The following is a 23,192-nucleotide window of genomic DNA, read 5'->3' on the forward strand; positions in this document are numbered from 1 at the left end:
TGGGTCGCAAAGCTTGTGAAAATGGGTCCCAGTCTTTGCAGTTGTATTGATTTGTGCACGCTCTGTTTGTTTTTTAAATGGGTCACCAAACCAATCAAGTTTGTACTTGTGGGTCACCCTACCCCAAAGGTTGAGACCCTCTGCCCTAAGAGATGTGAACTAATCAATATCTCAGAGGAAGGGCTTGTGAAAAGCAAATCACAGAAACATATGCAAATAAGGAGTGATTTGAATTAAGTATTTTAAAGTGCCAAGCAATTAGTCAACCTAGAAAAGACGGAGAGGCTACTTCTGATAGATAGGAATCAGGAAATTCTTCTAGAACTTGTACAGGATACTCTAGGAGGATGAGCAGTAATTACTTAGATAAGAGGGGAGATAACTAGAGAAGAAATCCAAACTAAATCTGAAATGAGGAATGGGACATTTAAAATGGAATCTTTCAGCAGGTCAATCTAAAACACCATGGCTGGAACACCTGGTTTGTAGTAAGGCAATTTACCCCTTTCTCAAAGAAGTACAGTTCGAATAGGTAGTCTTTGGATTCTGATCTTGACGAGAGCCAGAAGTTCACTGGTGTTTTGAGCTGATGCTGTCAGTGTAGATCACGGGTGTCGATCAGGGGTTACGAGGGCCAGATATGACATAAATGCCACTTGGTCAGGCTGGGCCATGCCTTGCCAGCCCGGATTGAGGGGGTTGGCTGGCTCGTGGGCCAGATAAGAGCTCTCCAGGGGCTGGATCCAGCCCACAGGCCTTATATTTGACACCCCTGGTGTAGATGGTCTTGTGGAGTTTCTGCTTGAACACTGCACTGACCTGTGATAAACAGATACACAGATACTTCCTCAGTTCCCAGCAAAATCATCATCACCTTTTAACATCTGCAGTTACAGGGAAAGGAAACTAAGCAGCCGCATGCCTCTCCATTGGTCTTACATTCTGAGTTTTCATATAGCTGGTCATTGCGTTCTCTTCTTGGGAGGGTCCTACAATAGATTTCTCTTCAGAAACTTGAGGAGCAAATGATGTGGGAAATCAAAGTCTATCTGCAGAATGAAGTATCCCTACAAGGGGAAAAAAAGGAGTGCATGATAACAGCTGGATTGAGATGGAGTTCTGCAGTGTCTATGCTGGGAATACAGCTGGGGTAGGAGAACCAATACCTAAGCGTAGGGTTCAGCTTTTTGGGTAGGGGATGCAACAGGGGTTGAGGATGGAAAGTTGTTAGAAGATAAAATACAAGGCTAGGCATAACATGGGAACTCAAGAGAAACAGATCTCAGACTGCTTCTGTCGGCAACATCAGATTTGGGAGAATTGAACCCTAGATTTGGTTCCCCCAAATCTACCATTACCTGCATGCTATCTTCTATACACCACTATAAAATTTGCCCAGGGTATTGGGAGAATCAGGCTAGCCCAGTCTCATCAGATCTTGGAAGCTAAAAAGGGTCAGCTCTGGTTAGTACTTGGATGCAGAGGCGAGCAATGGCAAACCACCTCTGTTCATCTCTTGCCTTGAAAACCCCACGGGATCACCATAAATTGGCTGTGACTTGATGGCATTTTCTACCACCACTCAGTTATCAAAATTATTCAGTGCTCTGTCCCCCGAAGAAATCTAACCTTTGACAAAGATGCCTTGAACTGTCCATGGTTCATAGAATCAACACAGTTACTCATCCTCGATCACTATCATGGAGTGGCGGATATAAATGTCCAAATAAATAAAGGTGTACTTGCATTTCTGGTTATTATCTCATGGTCTCTGAAGTCAAATAGATCAAGTCCTTTGCTGTTCATCAAGGATGTTAGAGCTGACTCGATTTCTGTGAAGTGGAATTAAAATAGACTCATACAAAATCACAGTTTTCATACTTTATGGTAATGCCTTTTAAAATCTAAGATTCAACTTCCCACATTATGGGCCACCATCAGATTCTAAGCATCCCATTTCACAGCAGCTGAAGTTCAGAATGGAAGCAGAGATGGCAACTTGCCCATGGCTGGGAGATCTTTGGGAGAAGAAGTCAGTCTTCATATATCCACAACTCTGCTGGCTGCACAAAAGCACCCAGAACTACCACCAATCGAAGAAGAAGACGAAGAAGAAGAAGACGAAGAAGAGGAAGAGGAGGAAGAGGAGGAGGAGGAAGAGGAGGAGGAGGTTTTTATATGTCGACTTTCTCTACCACTTAAAGAAGAATCAAACTGGCTTACAATCATCTTCCCTTCCCCTCCACACAACAAACACCCTGTGAGGTAGATGGGGTTGAGAGAGCTCTAAGAGAGCTGTGACTAGCCCAAGGCCACCCAGCTGGCTTCATGTGTAGGAGTTGGGAGACCAACCTGGTTCACTAGATTAGCGTCCGCCGCTTATGTGGAGGAGTGGGGAATCAAACCTGGTTCTCCAGATTAGAGCCCACCGCTCCAAACCACCGCTCTTAACCACTATACCACGCTGGCTCATGGTGTAAACAACACTGACCTAGATGCACCATCCCATGTAAGACTTCTTTGTATGTTCAACTTTCCTTTGGGGCAAGGAGAAATCTGAAAGTCCAAAGGTGCTGATTGAATCTTAGTGGGTGAAGAACCCCCCCCCACTCGCTGTTTTCACCCTTCTCCCTTGCTTCCCTAATCCCTTGACTACCTGGCTAGTACCCAGAGTTCTCCACAAGGTCTGACAACACAAATCTCTCCTGCACTCCAGAATGTCACAACTGTTTGGTGTCTATATGGATGTGTTCACCACAAGTTCCTTTATGTTCTACTTGTTTTGCCCTCTGGCACTCAGGACCCAGATTTGCTCCATAGAACATGATAAAGAAAGCTCACTTGAAATCACTTCCGGGATGCCAGCAACAGTGATGATTTTCTCCAAGATGTACCTTAGAGTTTCATTGTTCTGAAATTAATTTTTTAAACATCATTAACTGAAGCAGCTCTTTGTAGATTACTGAGATTTTTAATAGCATTGCGAGCTTGGATTCTGGTTACTGTGGATCAGACTATCTTACCACTTGGCCTAAAGAGCCCATAGTGAACGGAATGGTAATGTAGAAATTACCTCAGGGAGTCTTAACTGTAAGGAAGTGGCTCTGTCCAAGCAACCATCAGGGCTTGCAACCTTCCTGATTTATAGCCCCGACTGTGTGCCATCACTCCAAATGCAGTTTGTTGTCCAGTATACTATTGGGTGGATCCATGGCTCAGTGGTGAAGCATTTGTTTTGCGTGCAGAAGGTCCCAGGTTCAATCCCTGGCTTCCCAAGGTAGGAGGTGATATGAAAGATCTCAACCAGAAACCTTGAAGAGCCGCTATTGACAAGATTGACCTTGACAGACCTAAAGGACTGACTCATGGAAGGAAGCCTCATGTGTTCATACGCCCAGTTGTTCGGCAACGAAATGGCCATCCTCCAACCCAGTCCTGTGGGGCAGGAACTGGATGTCTCCTTCCCTTCTTTGTCCTCCAAGAAGGAAACCTGAAACACCTCCTTCCTGCTGGAATGGAGACCAAAACCCGATGGATGTGCATTAAACTGAATTTTCTGTTTTGGTGTCACGAAGCACTTGGGCCCAACTTCTAAGGGGAGAAAAGCCAGCCTTTCGTAAACAGTGGCAGAAAACCATTAGAAAACATAAATTCCCTTTGACATGTGCCCTTCTGATTATTTTTGTTGCATCATAAAGCTACCTTATACTGAATCGGACCACTGGTCCATCAAAGTCAGTATTGTCTACTCTGACTGGCAGTGGCTCACAGGGTCTCAGGCAGAGGCCTTTCACACCTGGTCCTTTAACTAGAGATGCCAGGAATTGAACAGGGGACCTTCTGCATGCCAAGCAGATGCTCTACCACTGAACCATGACCCCTCCTCTCAGGTTTTGCACCTGATCACATCTGCAAGATGGGAGGGTATGTGTTGGATGCGAGGCACACTAGAACTTTCACAAGTCTCATTGGTTGAGATTTTTGTTCACGCAGTCACTCCCTATGGATCAGTCAACTGGCCCACCTTCATTGCGCCATGCAGCCATGGATGGCACAAGGAAATTCTGCTCTAAGACTTTTCAGCAGAGGCAAAGATTGCAAAATTCAGTACATTTCCAAAATTGGACACCTGATGTCAAAACTGGACAAAATATTTAAAATTCATCTGTTTTGATTGGCTAAAGGAAGAAAGGAATATGAAATCTGCTGACGTGCCCTGGAAGTCAGCCTCCTGTTACAGCGAAATTTTGAGTGCTACTGAATGACCAGCTGTCATCTTGACAAATGTTATTTAAAAGATTTCTATCTTGCCTTTTGAACATACATCTCCAAGATGGCTCACAATCTTTTAAAACAATCAATGCAATGGTAATCTCTTTGGATGTCCACTGCTGACACTGGGCATCAAGCGTACCCTGGCTATCAGTGCATCTACAAGAATATGTTGTTTTTATGCTCTAGTTACATCTTGATGGCTTGATTTTAATGCCTTATTTACATTCATGCTTTTATGCTGTTTTTATGTTTACATTTTACTTTGTGAGCAGGTCTCTGGAGAGATGGCATGTTATGTTTCCTAAATAAAACAAATATATTGGTCAACAAAGATCACAGACCCATTTGGGACTACGTTTGATTAAGTTTACTAGCAAGTTCTCCTTATAGAGCTCAAGGTAGCTGATAAAATATATAAATATATATGTGTATACATATGATGTGTATACATTATATATGTGTGTTTTATATATATAAATATATAACTATTATATATTTAATATATAACTATTATATATTATATATATATAATAGTTATATATTTACATATAAAAACACACATATATAATGTGTGTAAGGAAGAAAGGTGGCTAATAAATTTTTAAAATAAAAAGCATTCCATTTTCCTTGCAAAATCAGCTTCAGTTCTACTTTTCGGGTTCAAGAAAGGAAGGAGGACACTTACCACGGCTATATCAGAGGAGCACTTAATCATTTTGGGCCCTATCCTGTAAGGAAATAGAAAACCAATAGGATAAGCAAGGGGAGATAACCATGGAATGTCCTGAATGACTCGCTATGCCAATAAAGGTTTTGAATTGAATTGAGCAAGGGGAGGACTGCAAAAGGGGTCTTGGACTCTTTGCACACCGCCGAGCACACCAGCACTCTCCCAACGGAACCGCAGTACATACACAACCTCAGAGAAATGCAGAACCAGCCTCTTTTTCACGTACGAAGCTTGGATTGTGACAGTGACTGCCTGCGGAAGAAAACATAGCCATGACTACAAGATACGTAAATGAACTGCATTCGTCATAGGGTTGCCAGGTCCCCACTGACCTTTGGCGGGAGTGTCTGTTGGGCGGGACTGGGTGGAGGGGTTTGTGCGTGCTCCCGATACTACTAGCCCCATTATGTACATGCTCTGTGGAGTCAGAACGCGCGCACAGCAGGGCTAGGAGGAAGGCTCTCACCTTTGGACCGATCCGGCATACAGTTTGGAAAGGGAGGCTGGAGCGTTCCTGGGAGTGTGCGTGTGTGCGGTGGGGGGGTTGCTCTCCTCTTTCTGCTTCCACCCGCTGGCCATCAGCTGGTCAGCGGGCAGCCTGGATGATTAGCGGGCAATTGCCCACTGCAACTGGGCAGTTGGGAACACCATTTCTTGCATGCATTTATCAGCTTCAACAGGGACCAAATGAGCAAAAAGCATTGACTTCTTTGTGATCAGGAAATGGGGTACCCCGCCTCCAAGGAGGTGAGAAATTAACTAACCTTTTCAAAATATATAACCAGCAGGGTCTCTTCCCCAGGTGAAAAAACGCTGAGCTCCACGGCCACGATTGACTTCACCACGGTCCCTTTTGGCTGGAGGGTAATTTGGGGAGGACTGAGACTCCACACTTTAGCCAGGGAGTCATTGTAGGAGGCGCCCTGGAACATCTGCATGGCAAAGGAGGAAAAAGTAGGATAGCCGCTGCTGCCACCAGAAAAACTACAAAGAAGGGCCTGGGTGAGCGGCATATTTTGGCACTTAATGTGAATTCCAAAAGGCATGTTCAGGAGAGAATTGGCAGATGAAGGGGAGAAGCTTTAACCTTCCTTTGCTTACTAGTTCCTCCCTGCAAATACATTCTCCCCCACCCCACAGCCAAGCTTGAAGTTTAGGAGTTCAGCTAAAGAAAAACTGAATAGGAAAACAGGTTGTGCGAGTGGGGGCAGGGTTACTTGGTGATGAGGAAAGGGTTAATCACCTCCCCACATTCTGAATCTCCTCCACAAATATTCCCCTCACTTTGCATTAGTGTTATTGCCCAAACACTGAGTTGCTTTATAATATGACATTCCGGCCTGCAGGATTTAATTTGTTGCTTCCTGCATTTAAAAGCATGCATTGGAAAGCAAGTCTGGGGTGCATGATCAGGCAACTAGTGAATTAGGTGCTGTGGCTACTTTAGGGTTGCCAGCCCTGTGCCAGCAATCCCAGGAGCTTTTGGGGGAGTGGAGTGTGGGGACAGAGCTTTGCCAGCATGGCGATGTCCTTACTGGGTGATCACCTAGAAGTGATGTCGCTGTATCAGTGATGCTGTAGCAATTCTACCAATCTCTATGGTAAAGACCATAGAGATTGGGGAAATCTAGGTTTGCCAGCTCTGGGTTGGAAAATAGATTTTGAGGGAGCTTGAAAAGGGTGGGGTTTGGGAATGGGACAGACTTAAATGAGGTACAATGCCATTGATTTCACCTTCCAAAGCAGCCATTTTCTCCAGGGCAGCTGATCTTGGTCACTCGGAGATCAACTGTAATAGCGGGAGATCTTCAGCGCCACCCAGAGACTGGGAATCCTAGGGAAATCCCTAGAGCATCACTGATGCAGTGACCAGAAGTAACATCACCATGTCCCTGATATCACCCCCTCCCCATTATCTCCCACCCCTCAATTGCCAAAGAGCGAGCAAGAGTGGGAGATGTAGGCAGACAACTAGCAGCCCTAGTCTATTTAACTTCCAAAGCACAGTCAGCAGCTATATAGAGAGATATATTCATAATTTCTTTGTACCAAACCTATTCAAATCTGCCAGGTTAGTGAAAACAAAAAGTAATCGGTACATACATGATACTGATTTACATTAGGGACACATAAAGAATGTATTAATTCTTACAATAACTTATCACACACTTACACGGCTTCCCAGTTTGGATTAACATCATCAACCCATGCTTCAGTTTTTCAAGGTGCTATTAGGGAATGTTGTATGTAATATTTGGTTTTTATGAACAGACTTGCATATGCATGAACAGTCTTGTACGAAATCACAGGAGAATCTGCTTATAATAAAGCAGCCGTCTTTTTTTCGGGCAACAGTCTTGGGTCATCCAACAGGTGCCTATTACTGCTTATCTGCAGATGCAGTGCAAAGAAATGTTTCACACGTTGGATTACTGCTTGAAGCACAGTTCTTACAGGTAACAAAGCCCTGCTCAAAAAGGTTGTGTCAACCCAGTTCCTAACAGCAAGGATCTGGTACTGCCTGCTCATGTAACTTTGCGCTAAACCAAAATACCAACTCTTGCTAATGTTTTCCAATCCCACTGAGTAGTGTGTGTGTTGGGGGGGGGGGGGGCAAAGAGGGAAATTGTTGTTCCTAAGCGGAAAAATGCTATCAGTTGAAATGTTATCTTGTTTGCCATGCTAATGGGGGATCTGATTAAAAGTTACCTCGGATTAAGAGTTACCTCTCGCACAATCTCCTGATCAGATTCCAGCTCTTCATTTTCAAACATTTCCTTAAAAAAAGGATGGATTCCATGTTAATGGAAGGATACCAGGTTTGTGCATTTGACACCCCCCCCAAAAAAGGTGTTTGCAGTTTTGTACACAAGAAACAAAGTAGGAATAAGGAAGGACAGGCACAGAAATAACCTTCTCCTAGGATTGCCAACTCTGGGTTGGGAAATTCCTGCAGATCTGGGAGTACAGCCTGGGGATGGAGGAATTTGGGGAGGGAAAGGACCTCAGTTGGGGTATAATACTATAGATCACAACTGATCTATGTAGTCTGTAGATCAGTTGCAATTCTGGGAGGTCTCCAGTCCCCCCTGCAGGTTGGCAACTCTACCTACACCAACAAGGAAGCCAATGATAGGCCACATGGTACTCCCTAGGCCCTGTAAAGGCTCCTGAATCTGGTGCTTAGTGATCTGACCAACCAGGAGATGCTGTTCTTGGTGCTTCTTATTGGCAACAAACCACCTTCTCCACATTTCACCTCTGCCTTCGCATTGTTTCCCCCTCAGTCGAAGAGCAGCCAAGTAGGGCTCCTGCTAGGGTTGCCAGCTCCGGGTTGGAAAATACCTGGAGATTTTTGGGGGCAGAGTCTGAGGAGGGCAGGGTTTGGGGAGGGGAGAGTCTTCAATGCTATGGAGTCCGATGGCCAAAGCGGCTATTTTCTCCAGGGGAACTGATCTCTATCGGCTGGACATCAGTTGTAATAGCAGATCTCCAGCTAGTACCTGGAGGTTGTCAACCCTAGCTCCTGCAGTCCTTACCTTTAATTCTTCCCCTGTGATGGTTAACACCAGACGGTCATCTAGGAAGGCTGCCAAGATCAGGGAGCTGAGGACATGCTCCGAAAACCAAAAGGAGAGCATTCTGGATTCTGACAGTAGAGACGGTGCAAATTCAGAGTCGTGGAAACTGTCTGAGCGGTTGTGGTAGAGGACGAGGCCCTTCCGAAAGAACAGAATGCATTGCACTCAGTTACCAGAAACCAGGCTTCTGCCTATTTATTTTTATTTATTTTATTAGATTTTTATCCCATCCTATCCTGACTGAGTTCGGGCTCAGGGTGGCTCACATCCAAACAATACACCAACAATATTCCAATTGAATAAATATATCACAACAATACAATAAACTATAATTAAAACCCTATAATGTATTATAAAAAATGGAACCATTCAAAACCAGAAAAACCCAGAAAGATCTAGATGACGCCTTTCGTAACAGGAGTGGTGGTAAAACAGTCAGGTGAGCAGGTGGGACAGACATAAATAAAGATAAAACAAAAAGGGAAAGGGAGACCAGATTATTATGGATCTGTCAATGCCCTCAACCATTGGCCTGGCGGAACATCTTCATCTTGCAGGCCCTGTGGAATTGAACTACATGGTCATGAAGGGCAAGAGTCCAGTAGCACCTTAAAGACTAACAAAAATATTTTCTGGTAGGGTATGAGCTTTTGTGAGCCACAGCTCACTTCTTCAAGAAAGCTCATACCCTACCAGAAAATATTTTTGTTAGTCTTTAAGGTGCTACTGGACTCTTGCCCTTTTTGACTACTGCAAACAGACTAACACAGCTACCCACTGTGAATTATCTACATGGTCATGGTAACAGAGAGCCGCTTCACTGCCTATATTCATTCTGCAGAGAGGTCGTCTCTGTGTAGGGAAATGTTCCCAAACCATGCACACCACACAGCCATTTGTCACTTTGGGAAATCCAGTTACAGGGCTGGAACCTCCTTGGTTAAGAGGGAGATTAGAAACATGGGGGGATTGTTGCTATGGAGTTTATACCAGATTTGGTTTATTCCACACATTGCCTGCCTCCTACATTAAAATATCCTACAGGGATATCTTCTGCCTCCCACTTTAGGGAGAAGCCATGAGAGTCCCAGGTTCAGTGTGCCTTATATATTTATGTGGTGTGAAGTCTCACCTCTACAGCAACCCCCACAAGGGGCTTTCAAGGCAAGTAATTAAGCAAAGGTGGTTTGCCATTGCCTTCCTCTGCAGAGTCTTCTTTGGGGGTTCCCCCATCCAAGTACTTAGCTTCCAAGATGAAGAACAGTTGGTTTTTATATGCTGACTTTCTCTACCACTTAAGGAAGAATCAAACCGGCTTACAATCACCTTCCCTTCCCCTCCCCACAACAGACACCCTGTGAGGTAGGTGGGGCTGAGAGAGCTCTAAGAGAGCTGCGACTAGCCCAAGGTCACCCAGCTGGCTTCATGCAGAGGAGTGGAGAAACCAATCCGGTTCACCTGATTAGAGTCCACTGCTCCAAACCACCGTTCTTAACCACTACACCACGCTGGCTCTCATAGGTCACCTGCGAATTGATAGCACTTTCCACCACCAGCCAAGTCACTAGGGGTGGACACCGGCAGCAACTTCTCCAAAGGAATTACACATCTCCCACGGTTCTTTGTTTTGGGAATAATGTGCAGCAGGACGTTTTTTGGAGCACCACCCACTGAAGCAGTCCCTTATGCTCATGCTTCAGATTGCAACAGGAGCTTTACCTTTTTTTTATGGACGGAGCTTTACCTTATGATGTGTTTCCAGGTAATTTCCTTTTATGACTGGAAATGACACCAGAGAAATATCTACTCCTATATCTCCATCTCGAAGGAAAGATGCTGCCGGAGAATGTTTTCAAAAATTATGTTTACTTATCAGCTCAAGGTCATCTCAAACTCAAATGTCAATAAAAACGAAACCAGAAAGCAGATATTAATTAATTGTAATGACAGTTTAATTATAAAGCTAGATAACTATCCCAATTGGAGAGAGATTGTGCATGCGAAGAGTTTTAATTTGATAGCCATGTTTTAGTTATATTGTTGTATGTGAGACCCTTCTGAACGAGAGGGAGCACACGTATGCACTCTTGACATTATTAGTATCATGCCAATAAAGGTGACTGAAACTGATATTATGCACGCTTGACAAATATAATAGGTCATCACTTTCCGATTATATTGTATGCTTAACTCGTCTGAATGCATTTTCTTTTCTTTTTTCACAATCTGGGCAATTACTAGATTAAAAAACGATATTGAAAAGCTGGGCAATGTACGGTAGTCTGCTTGATCTGCTCTTGAATCTTTGTCTTCTCAATTTTATGCTGGGTATTTTTATTTTTTCCCCTTCCCTCTTTTTCCCTTTGTACCCCTTTATTATAAAATAAATATTTTTTTAAAAAAAAAGGTCATCTCAAACTCCAATATAGAAAGCACTCTTTAAAGGAGGATTTCTGGCTATTTTAATGGGAGGTGTGCCATATATCTTTAGGAACATCTGGATTCGAGACCAGTAGCACCTTAGGGACCAACAAGATTTTTGGGGGATCAGCTTTCCAGAGTCAAAGCTTCTTTTGTCAGATACTGTCAAAGGGAGCTATGACTCTCAAAGGCTTATACCCCATAAATCTTGATAGGAATATCTATGTTGCAGATCTAATTGTCAGGACTTTCCAGTGCTGACAATATTCTGTGTGGGTGTTTCCATGGGAGCTAGCAAAATATGCACCAAAGCATTTCATCCTTTGTGGAAGTATCCCACAAGTCCTCATAGGGCCACATCCCTTCTCTAGATGGTTAATGGGCCATAAGGGTAGGCCTTTCAAGTTTCACAAGCATCCCTTCTACCATTAAGAATCATGTTATGTATGCTGCTGGAAGATCACATTTTTAGTGAGTACAAAAAATAGTACCACACAAGCAGAAAACTGGTATCTCAGGGAGAAAGTTTCTAATCTAATGTTGTGGTGTTAATTTTTTGCATTTTTTTTAAATGGGTTTTTTTTAAATGTAGGATAGGGTCTCTCAAAATGGCCTTTCCTTATTATCACCAATCATTTGACCATCTCAGGATTCTGCTGTCCCATTCTGCAACATGTGTAGAGGTGGTCGTCCCTCCTTTATGCAAACTTTCTCCCCCTGTTGATTTAATTTACGTTTGTACTCTGTAGGGTTGTCGACCACCCAGTGGGGCCAGAAGTTCTCCCAAAATCACAACTGATCTCCAGACAACAGAGATCAGTTCCCCTGGAGAAAATGGCACCTTCAGAGGGTGGGCTCCATGGCATCACATCCCCACTGAGCTGTGCCCCACCCCAAACTCTGCCCTCACTAGGGTTGCCAACCGCCAGGTACTAGCTGGAGATCTCCTGCTATTACAACTGATCTCCAGCCGATAGAGATCAGTCCACCTGGAGAAAATGGCTGCTTTGGCAATTAGACTCTACAGAATTGAAGTCCCTCCCCTCCGCAAACCCTGCCCTCCTCAGGCTCCACCCAAAAATCTCCAGGTATTTCCCAGTCTAGCGCTGGCAACCCTAGACCTCACTAGGCTCCACCCCCCAAGTCTCCAGGACTTTCAAAACCTAGAGATGGCAACCCTAGGACTCTGCCTCTCTTCAGACTGGGGATTTTACCAGAAAGGTACATGAAATTTACACGATCCAGTACAGGGCGGAAAGGATGAAGTGATTAAAAAAAACTATTAGTTAACATAATAAATATTTTTAAAAACACACATAGAGCAAGCAGCACCTCCCAAAGGCCATCTGAAAAAAAGGCCTCGCATGTTTCTCTATGAAATGAACAATGAACAGATGAATGAAAGAGCTCTCAGTACTTGGTGCTTGACAAACATTGGGAGTTTTTTTGGGTGTGTGTGTGTGTTACCTGCTGTGTCCTGAATAAATTCAGCCAGCAGATCCGCGAGGAAGTTAATTTCCTTACACACCTAAAAAGAAAGAGGGAAGATGTTCAGATATACAGATAAAGCCCCTTCCCTGCAGGTATTTTGTGACATGAAAAGAAGCCCTTCATTTCTTGCTATATCTGAGTGGCTTGTGGTAATCACAAAAGCAAATTTACCCTCAGACAAGGGAGGGGAGTCTACATTGACTTTATGAATTAACCAAACAACAACAACAGAGAAACCCATTCACCTTTTAAAAAAATGCAGCTGGACTCAGGCTTTTCCTGCACCGGGGTGGGGGGGGGCATAGGATGTTGGAATCAGCTGTCAGTTGAAGGGGAGAGGATACCAGAGGGGAGGTGAAATTTGCCTCGTCTTGCATCTCAGAATTTACAGAGGAGGGGAAAGTTTAGGGATGGGGAGAAATTTCCAAGGTGGTGGTCTTGTCTTCGCTCTTCCAGACCTTGGTATGGGCACTGCCACCTGTCTGGACTTCTGCATCATTTATGTGTTCATGCTTCTTACCTGGTGTTTAAGAACCAGCTTCAAGGTAAATGAGATGAAGTTTGTAAAAAGCTGCTTTAACCATCCAGGGCTGTATGGAGAAAAAGGGGAAGTCAGGCATAAAAGGTGAACGGAAGGCCAACTTGGATTTTTCTCTTACCCGATACGAAGGGCTCTCAAGGGGGGTTGGGGTTGGAACATAAGGACAAAATAAGCCAACATCTAAGCAAATTCTCAACAGTTAACAACAGCAGCTCCAGCTCTCCAGAATGGTTTGCTAGAACATAAGGAGGGCCCCTGCCTTGAACCAACTCTGTAGGTAGCATGGTTTGTTTTACTAGTTGTAATTCGTAGGAAGAAAGTAGATTCCTTTGAAATGTGGTGTTGGAGGAGAGTGTTACGGATATCATGGACTGCCAAAAAAAAACAAATCAGTGGGTTATAGATCAATTCAGGCCTGAACTGACCTTAGAAGCTAAAATGACTAAACTGAGGCTATCGAATTTTGGTCACATTATGAGACGGCAAGAGTCACTGGAAAAGACAGTCATGCTAGGAAAAGTTGAGGGCAGCAGGAAAAGAGGAAGACCCAACAAGAGACAGGTGGACTCAATAAAGGAAGCCACAGCCCTCAATTTGCAAGACCTGAGCAAGGCTGTCAAAGATAGGACATTTGGGAGGACATTGATTCATAGGGTCGCCATGAGTCAGAAGCAACATGACGGCACTTAACACACACAATTTGTCCCAAGAGGGCAGCATATAGATTTTCTAAATAAACATTTAGCATAAGGCTGTCCTTCTAGGGTTGCCAGGTCCCTGTTCACCACCAGCAGGAGGTTTTTGAAGTGGAGTCTGAGGAGGGTGTGGTTTGGGGAGGGGAGGGACTTCACTGCCATAGAGTCCAATTGCCAAAGCTGCCGTTTTCTCCAGGTGAACTGATCTCTATCAGCTGGAGATCAGTTGTAATAGCGGGAGCTCTCCAGCTAGTACCTGGAGGTTGGCAACCCTATGTCCTTCTCAAGCAGGCCTTTGACAGTATTTGGCTGAGGACTCAACTGCATGCTACACTAGGTTACTAGGTTTGTTCCCCAGTCCACCTTGGGTCCTGTCAAGCAGGCTTGTGCTGGGTGTTCCCGATAGAAGCTTAGATCCTATGGCACATGGGTAGGGCTGCTGGCCTGCAGATGGGGCCTGTAGTTGTTCCATAATCACAGCTGATTTCCAGAGATCAGTTCCCGTGGAGAAAATGGCTGCTGCAGAGTGTGGACTCAGAGTAGGGTTGCCAACCACCAGGTACTAGCTGGAGATCTCCTGCTATTACAACATCTGCAGCCGATAGAGATCAGTTCACCTGGTGAAAATGGCTGCTTTGGCAATTGGACTCTAGGGCATTGAAGTCCCTCCCCTCCCCAAACCCCGCCCTCCTCAGGCTCCACCCCAAAAACCTCCCACTGGTGGCAAAGAGGGACCTGGCAACCCTACCTCAGAGGCATCACATCTCTGCTGGGCTCCCTCCTCAAGCGCCACCCTCCCTAGGCCTGCCAACCTCAAAGCAGGGCCTGGAGTTCAACATCTCCAGAGATGAGATCCCTTGGAGGAAACAGCTGCTTTGGAAAGTGGACTCCGTTGACGGAGTTGGCAACCGTATAATAACATGCTGCCCACTTTGGATTGGGTTCATGGTCAACAGGGAGAGGCAGCTTCAGCTCCATGCTACAACCTTTTCTTGACCCATGGAGTTTGCCCCAACGGAAAAACTTAATGTGTAGTCTGTCAGCATACATGTAGCATGCCAGTACACATAAGCTTATTGATTCTTCTTGATTCTCCGTTTCTCTTCGCAACAACCCTAGAGAAAATTTCCCTCCCTCTCCCCAACCCATTCTTTCCCTTTATAAATCAGTCCTAGGCTGCTAAATTGGCAAAACAGACAAGGAAGAAAACATAACATGTAACTGAGCCCTGAGTGTGTGTGCCTGGCCTCTCATACAGCCAAGTGGGCATTTGAACCCGGGTTAGAACCAGCGTGGTGTAGTATTTAAGAGTGGTGGTTTGAAGAGGTGGACTCTGATCTGGAGAACCAGGTTAGTTTCCCCACTCCTCCACATGAAGCCAACTGGGTGACCTTGGGCAAGTCACAGCTCTGTTAGAGCTCTCTCAGCCTCACCTACCTCGCAGGGTGTCTGTTGTGGGGAGGGGAAGGGAAGGTGATTGTAAGCCGGATTGATTCTCCCTTAAGTGGTAGAGAAAGTTGGCATATAAAAACCAACTCTTCTTCTTCTTCTCCAGTCCTAGTTTGACACTAGCAGCCTGATAGCCCAGCCTGATCTTGTAGAGTTTGGAAGCTAAGCAGGGCCAGCCGCAGTTAGTACTTGGATGGGAGATCACCAAGGAAGAGTGGGCACTCTGTGCAGAGGCAGGCAACGGCAAAACACCTCTGCTCATCTTTTGCTTAGAAACCCCCATTGTCCTGGGGTCTCCATGAGTCAGTTGCAACTTAATAGCACGTAATTATTACAATTAATTAGACCAAGCCCGGTAAGGAAAGGCTGAGGGACTACAGTGAGCGGTCACATGAACACATGAAGCTGCCTTCTATTGAATCAGACCCTTGGTCCATCAAAGTCTTTGTCTACTCAGACCAGCAGCGGCTCTCTGGGGTCTCAGGCAGAGGTCTTTCTTGCCTAGTCCCTTTAGCTGGAGATGCCGGGGATTGAACCTGGGACCTTCTGCATGCCAAGCATATGCTCTACAAACTGAGCCACAGCCCCTCCCCATAGTTCCAACAGTGGAATCGGCTGCTGAGGGAGGTGGTGAGCTCCCCCTCTCTGGCAGTCTTCAACCAGAGGCTGGACAAACACTTGTCAAGGATGCTCTAGTCTAGGCTGATCCTGCATTAAGCAGGGGGTTGGACTAGATGGCCTGAATGGCCCCTTCCAACTCTATGATTCTACCACTGACTCCGCCCATCCACCCTGCCCCTTTGTTAAGCAGTCGTTGTGCAGTGTGTGATGCATGTAACAAACATGGAAATCCTTCTCCTGTCCCACCAGGAAGTGCCAAACCCAACTGTGCATTTTAGATGAAGCAACGTACTCTTTCTCTCCCTGGAGGTGCAGGATCAGCTTGTGGAAGGTCAAATAACAATCCGAGGTGTCGACTGCCAGGAGCTCCTTTTTGCACACTGTACAGCAGGGAAAGAAATCCCCCCCAGTTATTAGAAACCCTGGTTCAATTGGGCTCAGCTTTCTGGCTTTTTCCACAGGGTGGCGCAAGTGAGGTCCCTCTTTAAAGAAAGATACAGAAGAGATTGACCGTTTATGCTTGGTAATGAGCAGCCGTTCCAGGCTGAAGTGCCCCAAGCCGGTGCATATCTGCTTCGCATTTCTTAAGAGCACTTTTAACACGACCTTTTGAATTTGCTCCACCTCTACCTCGAAGCATTCACATGAAGAATCACAGCTGGCAGCTTAACTATGCAAATGTCCTTGATTGCTAATGGCTATGCAAACGAAGGAAGGAAGGAGCAGGCGAGTGGGGGGTGGAATTTGTTTGACTTTCTCCTCTTGCATCGGGACCGTGAATAGTCATTTTAAAGGTTGGATTTAAAAAAGGAACTTTGAGCGAGCATCAAAATCAACCCTGAATAAATGGCCATACTGTATGCCAAATGTAAGAAGCACATCTTGGAAAACTGAGGGGCCTTGCTAGATGTGTCCTTCCCTCTCTGCTTCTTGGAGCACGAGGCCTTATGCTGCATCAATACACCCTCACTCTGCCTATCTATAGGCAGTCGACACCATCTCAAAAAATAAAAATGCTGGAATTCTCTGCCGCAGCTGCCAGCCTGCAGAGGAATTCTACTCAGCCTGTAAAACAATTGTTCAGCCTGAACATGAGTACTTACACAAGTTAGTGTTTATTTGGAGATCAAGGGAAGATTCAATTTCAAAGTCAATCCTATGAATGAGTTTCACCCTGCCACGAGAAACACAAAGGAGAATTCACAAGCCACATAGTTCAGTTCAGCTCAGAGATGCTCTTAGCTGAGATACCAACAGGGTTGCTTTAGGAGGAAGCAGCATTGGGAGGAAAGACTGGGTCACTGGGAAGACCCATTGCTAGGCAGTAAAACACAAGCTTTGCATATACATGACTCCAGATTCATATCCTGGCATGTCCAGTAGAAAGATCTTGGGTATTGGAGCCCTGCTGCCAACCAGAATAAGCAATACTGGATTGGATGGACCAATAGCACTTATAGTGAGTTAGGAATCCCAAGTTCAATTCAAGCCCTCGGGGACGTGTGACCTTGAATTTGTTAATGCATTTCTCTAATTTAGCAATATCACACTGGATTCTCCCTTTGAAGTTCCTTTGTAAGAGAACTGTAACCTGATCCATTTAACTGGAGATGCCGGGGCCTGAACTAGGTAGGGACCTTCTGCATGGGAAGGAGATGGTCTGCCATTAAGCCATGGCACTTTTAAGAAGTAGCTGCTTTATAATGGTACCTTCTGCATGCAAAGCAAAGAAGCTGGTATACAACGAAACCCAACATCCCCAGTTTTTGCAACCCAGCTGAGAAGCCAAACCAAAAGCCTCTCTGTTTCTCCCTGGCACAGCTTGATGGTAGAATACTTACCACCAGGCACCTACATAGCCATAGCTCAGAGTTCCTTTGAAGGTGGCTGAGACGTTTTGGATTTCCAGATTAATGGTTTCCTCCTTGAAGTCAACCTCACTGTTTCCTATGGACAGGTTGCTAATATGGATGCTAAGAAAGGGATGAAAAATTGCCTTGAGTCCTATTGATCTAGAAGGTCCTGTTTGGATGAAGAATGCGCACAAAATCTAATCCTAATAGAACAGTGGGAAATGCAGCTGTTGGCACTGTGCTTCTGAGGCCAGTAACTAAAGCAAACAAACAAACAAAAATCCCAATAACAATATAGACCATTTTGAAACCCAGCAAAACAAGATGAACTGGGGAGGGTATTGCAATTTATTTATTTAAATTCTGCCTTTTTTCCTCACTAAGGCCCAGGACCGATTAAATATATAGAAAATAATACAAGCAGACAGCATAATACATGCAATGGGACAAGGATTGCAGAAATAGAAAACAATGCAAACAAAAAAAAAACTGTAAGGCATGACATCCCATAATGTAGAAAGTGGATTATAAATATAGTAAAAGGTGATACTTTTCAATCCTCTACAATCCCACTGCCTTATAAAGCTGTGACATTAGGCAATTCATTCCTCTACTGGAGGCACACATAAGGAACATCATACATCTGTATCCATTTGCAAAAGGTGAATGGGCCAATTCAGATCAAGGGTCACTAGGAAAAGTAAGAGGGGGTTTAACCCTTTAACGTCTGCTTAGTTTTGCTAATTGAAACCCCAGAACCATCATTAGTGCTTTGAAGGAAAGAATGTTTTCCCCCCTTCTTTAATGCTAATAACAGTGAACACATGGAGCTGCCTTATACCGAATCAGACCACTGGTCTATCAAGATGAGTATTAACTACTCTGACTGGCAGTGGCTCTCTAAAGTCTGAGTTCCATGTCTTTCACATCACCTGCTACCTGTTCCTCTTAACAGGAGAAGGCGGAGAGTGACTCTGAGAAATTCTGCATGGCAAGCAGATGTTTTACCCCTGAGCCACGGCCAATTCCCAGAACCTGAGAGCAGAATTCAATTTTGAAAAGCAGAACAGAGTGTAGGTTAGAGAGTTAGTCCCTCTCCCCTTCCTTTCCTTTATCCCTTAGAAGCTCCTTGATCCATTGATCTTGAGCAGCATATATTTAATGTTTGAGGGATATTAGGACTGAAACAAATCTTGCCGCTGACAATGTAGCCTTGGGATCCCTGTCACTTAGTAAAAAGGGCATTATGTCAGACACAGAGACATTAGATTTATATGTTAAAAGGGGAGAGATATAATGTGATCGAAGTTTCTCATAAAAGCAGCATTCCAAGAGGGCATGAGCTAATGAATCGATAAAGCCAGAAGAGCAAGGACAGGTCCTGTCTGGGTATGGTATATTCAAAATTCTGCCCTGCATAACCATAGAGGGGTACCTCTCCCCTTCCCATGTGGCCCTGATTCAAATTGGAGCTGCACACATGAATTTTTTGCAGAAGAAAGAAGTGGTCTATCTCGTGTCTAGGATTTTTTGCCAACCTCTAGGTGGGGCTGGAGATCTCCTGGAATTACAACTGAGCCCAATTTAGGTTGGGAAAGGGCAGGGGACAAATAAAACAAATAATTTCCAGACAACAGAGATCAGTTTCCCTGGAGGTCATGGAAGCTTCAGTGGGCAGACTCCATGGCATCGCATCCCTGCGGAGGTCCCTCCCCTCCCCAAACCCTGCCCTCCCCAGGCTCTACCCCCAAATTACCAGGACTTTCCCTATCTGGGGTTGGCAAACCTGTTTTGGCCTTTGAATACACTTGAAGCTGCCTTATACTGAATCAGACCCTTGGTCCATCAAAGTCAGCATTGTCTACTCAGACCGGAGGCCGCTCTCCAGGGTCTCAGGCCGAGGTCTTTCGCTTCACCTTCTTGCCTAGTCCCTTTAACTGGCAATGCCAGGGGTTGAACCTGGGACCTTCTGCATGCCAAGCAGATGCTCTACCACTGAGCCACAGCCTTTAGAGAAAGACCAGTCAGCAGTGCATGGTTTGGTATCCAATTAAAATACCATTAAAAGAAAAACTGTGGCCAATAGGAATCAGGCCCTCCACCCCACAAATTTAACACCCTGGCAATGCCATCCTAAACCAAGTTACACTCTTCTAAGCCCATTCAACAGAAGCAGGAAACACTGCCAGTACTCCAATCCTACATAACTGGGGGGGGGGGTTGATTGGGGGCACTTACTTTGTTAATCCATAAGCCACTTTGCCAAGAAAACGCATGGACTGCTCCCCTGAGATATTAGGATAGGTTGCATGACGAAACACTGCTTGAACGATCCGTGTGGTTTGCTGATTGACTGTCAGTGAAAGACAGAAGCATACGTTAGGGATACCATCATCAGCCAGGCTGTCCCCATTCCGTGCGTTAAAAGCAAGGGATTTGGTGCGACAGAATCTAGTCCCCTAAAAATCTTTGCATCCTTTGTTTGCCAACAGTAAGTTTCTAGTTACTAGGGTTGTAAAGATCATAGATAGATGGTTTCGCCTTACACAGTCCCAGTGATCATATTTGTATCCCGTCCTTCTTTTAAGAGTTCACAACAGCTCTTCCGTTTGTTTTATCCTCACAACGGCCTTGTCAAGTAAACTTGGCTGTCAATGGGCACTTTCACACAGCCCGAATAATGCACTTTCAATCCACTTTCAATCCACTTTGAAGATGGGTTTTACTGTGAGAACTGGCAAAATCCACTTGCAAACGATCGTTAAGGTGCAGTGAAAGTGGATTGAAAGTGCATTATTTGGGCTGTGTGAAAGTGCCCAACATGTGACTAGACCAGGGTCGTTCAGTCAGCTTCACTGTAGAGTGAGGATTTCTCCTCCTTTTCTCCTCAATGGGCACCCAAAGCAGCTTACAACATTGTCCCCCCCCTTCGTTTTATCCTCGCAACAATAGCCCTGTGGGGTAGGGTAGCCTGAAAGCAAGTGCCGGAAACACAGAGTGCAAATTCAAACTTCAGCCTCCCAGATCCTAGTACAGCAATCTAGCCACTGGCTCTCTCTTTCAAGCATACATGGAAGGCTAGAAACTTGCTTTTATTTTCAAAGTGAAATCAGAGATTCTCTTCTTATTTACCTCATTTACACCCTGCCTTCCTCCCCAACATGGACACAAAGCTGCTTACATCGTTCCCCTCTCACAACAACCTTGTGGGGTAGGTTAGGTGGCTATGTGGCTGGCCCAGGGTCACCCAGCAAGCTCCTGTGGCAGAGAGATGATTTGAGCCTGGGTCTCCCAGATCCTAGCCCAAAAGTCTAACCTTTACAGCACAGAAAAGAGCAAGAGTCCTGTAGCACCTTAAAGACTAACAAAATTTCTGGCAGGGTGTGAGCTTTCGTGAGTCACAGCTCACTTCTTCAGATACAGCTAAAATGTGATTCCATCTATCCTTAAGTAGAGATGAGTGAATTAGACACACAATGGCAATGTAAATGACAAAAGCAAGTAAATGACATTAGCAGGTATGATTGGATTAGATATGATATGCAGAGGGGTATTAGGCAGGGGGAAATTAGGATTGGCAATGAGACAGGGATCCCAGATCTCTATTAAGTCCAGGTGAATGCATTGTCTTGAGCTTCATCATTAGTTGTAATTCAGCAGTCTCTCTTCCCAATCTCTCTTTGAAATCCCTTTGTAAGAGAACTGCTTTATAACACACTGGCTCTAGTCTGTACCAAATCTTGCATTTTGGCACTTTTCAAGTGCTCCCACAAAAGGATGCCTAGTCCTGGACAGACCAAAAACAGCTAATGGGAGAGAACAGAGAAAGGAGGAGAATGAAGGGTCATCATTCCACCATTTGCCCAGATATGGGTCCCTTACTACATAGCAACAAGAGAAAGAAACCTCTGGGTAGTGAGCAGTGACTTACGCACTAGTGCCGCCCGCTTGGTGATCCTGCAGACAATTCCCGTGCTTTTGAAAGAAGAGGGTGACTCAAAAGTACAGGCCAAAGAGGTGCTGCCAAGAGCTACCAACACCACCAGGGTCTTCAGCATCATCCTGGAACGATCTCCAGAGCAGGAGCCCGCAAGAGACAAAGAGTGCGGGAGCAGCTGCCTCCTGTCTTGGCCGCAAAGGGCTTCTTCTCCAACCTATCAATGGCTCTGCTCTCCCCTGGCAGGACATGACCCATTTCCTATCTTTTCTGCATCCTCCTTAACCCATTCATAACCACTGCCTTGGTTATTATGAGATTTCAGTCTAGGGCTTTTCCACACCAGCTTTTTGGTCCAATGCAGCTTCTTAACCAGATGGGGTTCCCCCTCCCTCACACACTGTATCATTAGGTTTGCCAGGTCCCTCTTCGCCACCGGTGGGAGGTTTTGGGGGCGGAGCCTGAGGAGGGTGGGTTTTGGGCAGGGGATGGTCTTCAATGCCATAGAGTCCAATTGGCAAAGCGGCCATTTTCTCCAGGTGAATTGATCTCTATTGGCCGGAGATCAGTTGTAATAGCAGGAGATCTCCAGCTAGTACCTATGTATCGTTCGCTCTTTTGGTTTTTCTTTGAGTTTTTTCCTTGTGTTTTATCAGATCATATATGCCTGGAGCAGCTGTCTTTGGACTAAAACCTGTGCAAATTAACATTTGGGGAGGTGCTTTGCAAAGAAATGATGTGCTTAGTTGAGTCTTTAAGCCCTATAGAAGGTTTGAAGTAAATGGGAGAAAAGGATCGGAGCCAGTTAGACATGGCAGTATTTTTGGTGCTCAAAAAAAAAATCAGATTTTGGATTTTCGGATAAGGGATAGTCAACCTGTAAATAAATAAATGATAGTGGGTGTTCTCTACCACTTAAGGGAGACTCAAACCGGCTTACAATCACCTTCCCTTCCCTCCCCCTCCCCACAACAGACATCCTGTGAGGTAGGTGGGGCTGAGAGGGTGTGACTTGCCCAAGCTCATCCAGCTGGCTTCGTGTGGAGGAGTGGGGAAACAAATCCAGTTCACCAGATTAGCCTCCGCCACTCATGTGGAGGAGTGGGGAAACAAACCCGGTTCTCCAGGTTCTCCACCATTCCAAACCACCGCTCTTAACCACGTTTATGTTTTAATGAATTGACATGTTATCCATGAGATCTGTACTTGCTCCTTTGCAATGCTGTTGAGGATTCCAGCACATGGCACAAGAATTAGGTCCTAGTATTGTTGCAGGCACTGCTAGGGATTCTGGGATTGCATCTCTTGGATTGTACAGTAGTGTACCTTGTGGTGGCAAATGGCCCGGCCCTGATTTGTATGTTCTCTTATGGGCCCCCAAGGCAGGATAAGCTCAAGAATGCTTATTCTGCAGTACTTGGAAAAACTATCTCAGGAAACAGATGCTGACAATGAAGCACTGGCTTAACCTTAGGTTAATGTGTCTCACTGAAAATAGTTTACTACTGTCCCTGTATTTCGAGGAAAACAGTGCTCTGGAGGTACAGTGGAAAAACAAACCAAATTCCTCATTCCAGTTAAGTGTCTACAAGGAGTTC

General features: G+C 45.1%; 1 protein-coding gene across 1 annotated transcript; it reads right to left on the reverse strand.

Annotated features, from left to right (window-relative positions):
* Positions 1-989: 989 nt before the first annotated feature.
* Positions 990-21,715, reverse strand: CETP (cholesteryl ester transfer protein). The gene is made up of 16 exons (XM_056862983.1): positions 21,589-21,715; positions 19,896-20,010; positions 17,646-17,777; positions 16,908-16,978; positions 16,097-16,184; positions 13,019-13,088; positions 12,475-12,535; positions 10,331-10,422; positions 8,545-8,724; positions 7,732-7,782; positions 5,770-5,937; positions 5,190-5,257; positions 4,961-5,003; positions 2,842-2,911; positions 1,747-1,832; positions 990-1,067 (listed from the first exon to the last, which is right to left on the reverse strand). The coding sequence occupies exons 1-16, from the start codon at positions 21,713-21,715 to the stop codon at positions 990-992; spliced, it is 1,500 nt and encodes a 499-aa protein (XP_056718961.1).
* Between the last annotated feature and the right edge of the window lie 1,477 nt (positions 21,716-23,192).

This window comes from Euleptes europaea, chromosome 17 (assembly GCF_029931775.1).
Source record: "Euleptes europaea isolate rEulEur1 chromosome 17, rEulEur1.hap1, whole genome shotgun sequence".
NCBI lineage: Eukaryota > Metazoa > Chordata > Lepidosauria > Squamata > Sphaerodactylidae > Euleptes > Euleptes europaea.

Excerpts from the sequence above, each read along its gene's own strand:
- CETP (XM_056862983.1), bottom strand. The coding sequence starts at position 21,715 with ATGCTGAAGACCCTGGTGGTGTTGGTAGCTCTTGGCAGCACCTCTTTG. Across the intron at positions 5,004-5,189 it reads CTGCATTTCTCTGAGGTTGT|GATAGGGCCCAAAATGATTA; the intron begins GTATGTACTGCG and ends ATTTCCTTACAG. Across the intron at positions 1,833-2,841 it reads CATCCCGGAAGTGATTTCAA|AAATCGAGTCAGCTCTAACA; the intron begins GTGAGCTTTCTT and ends TCCACTTCACAG.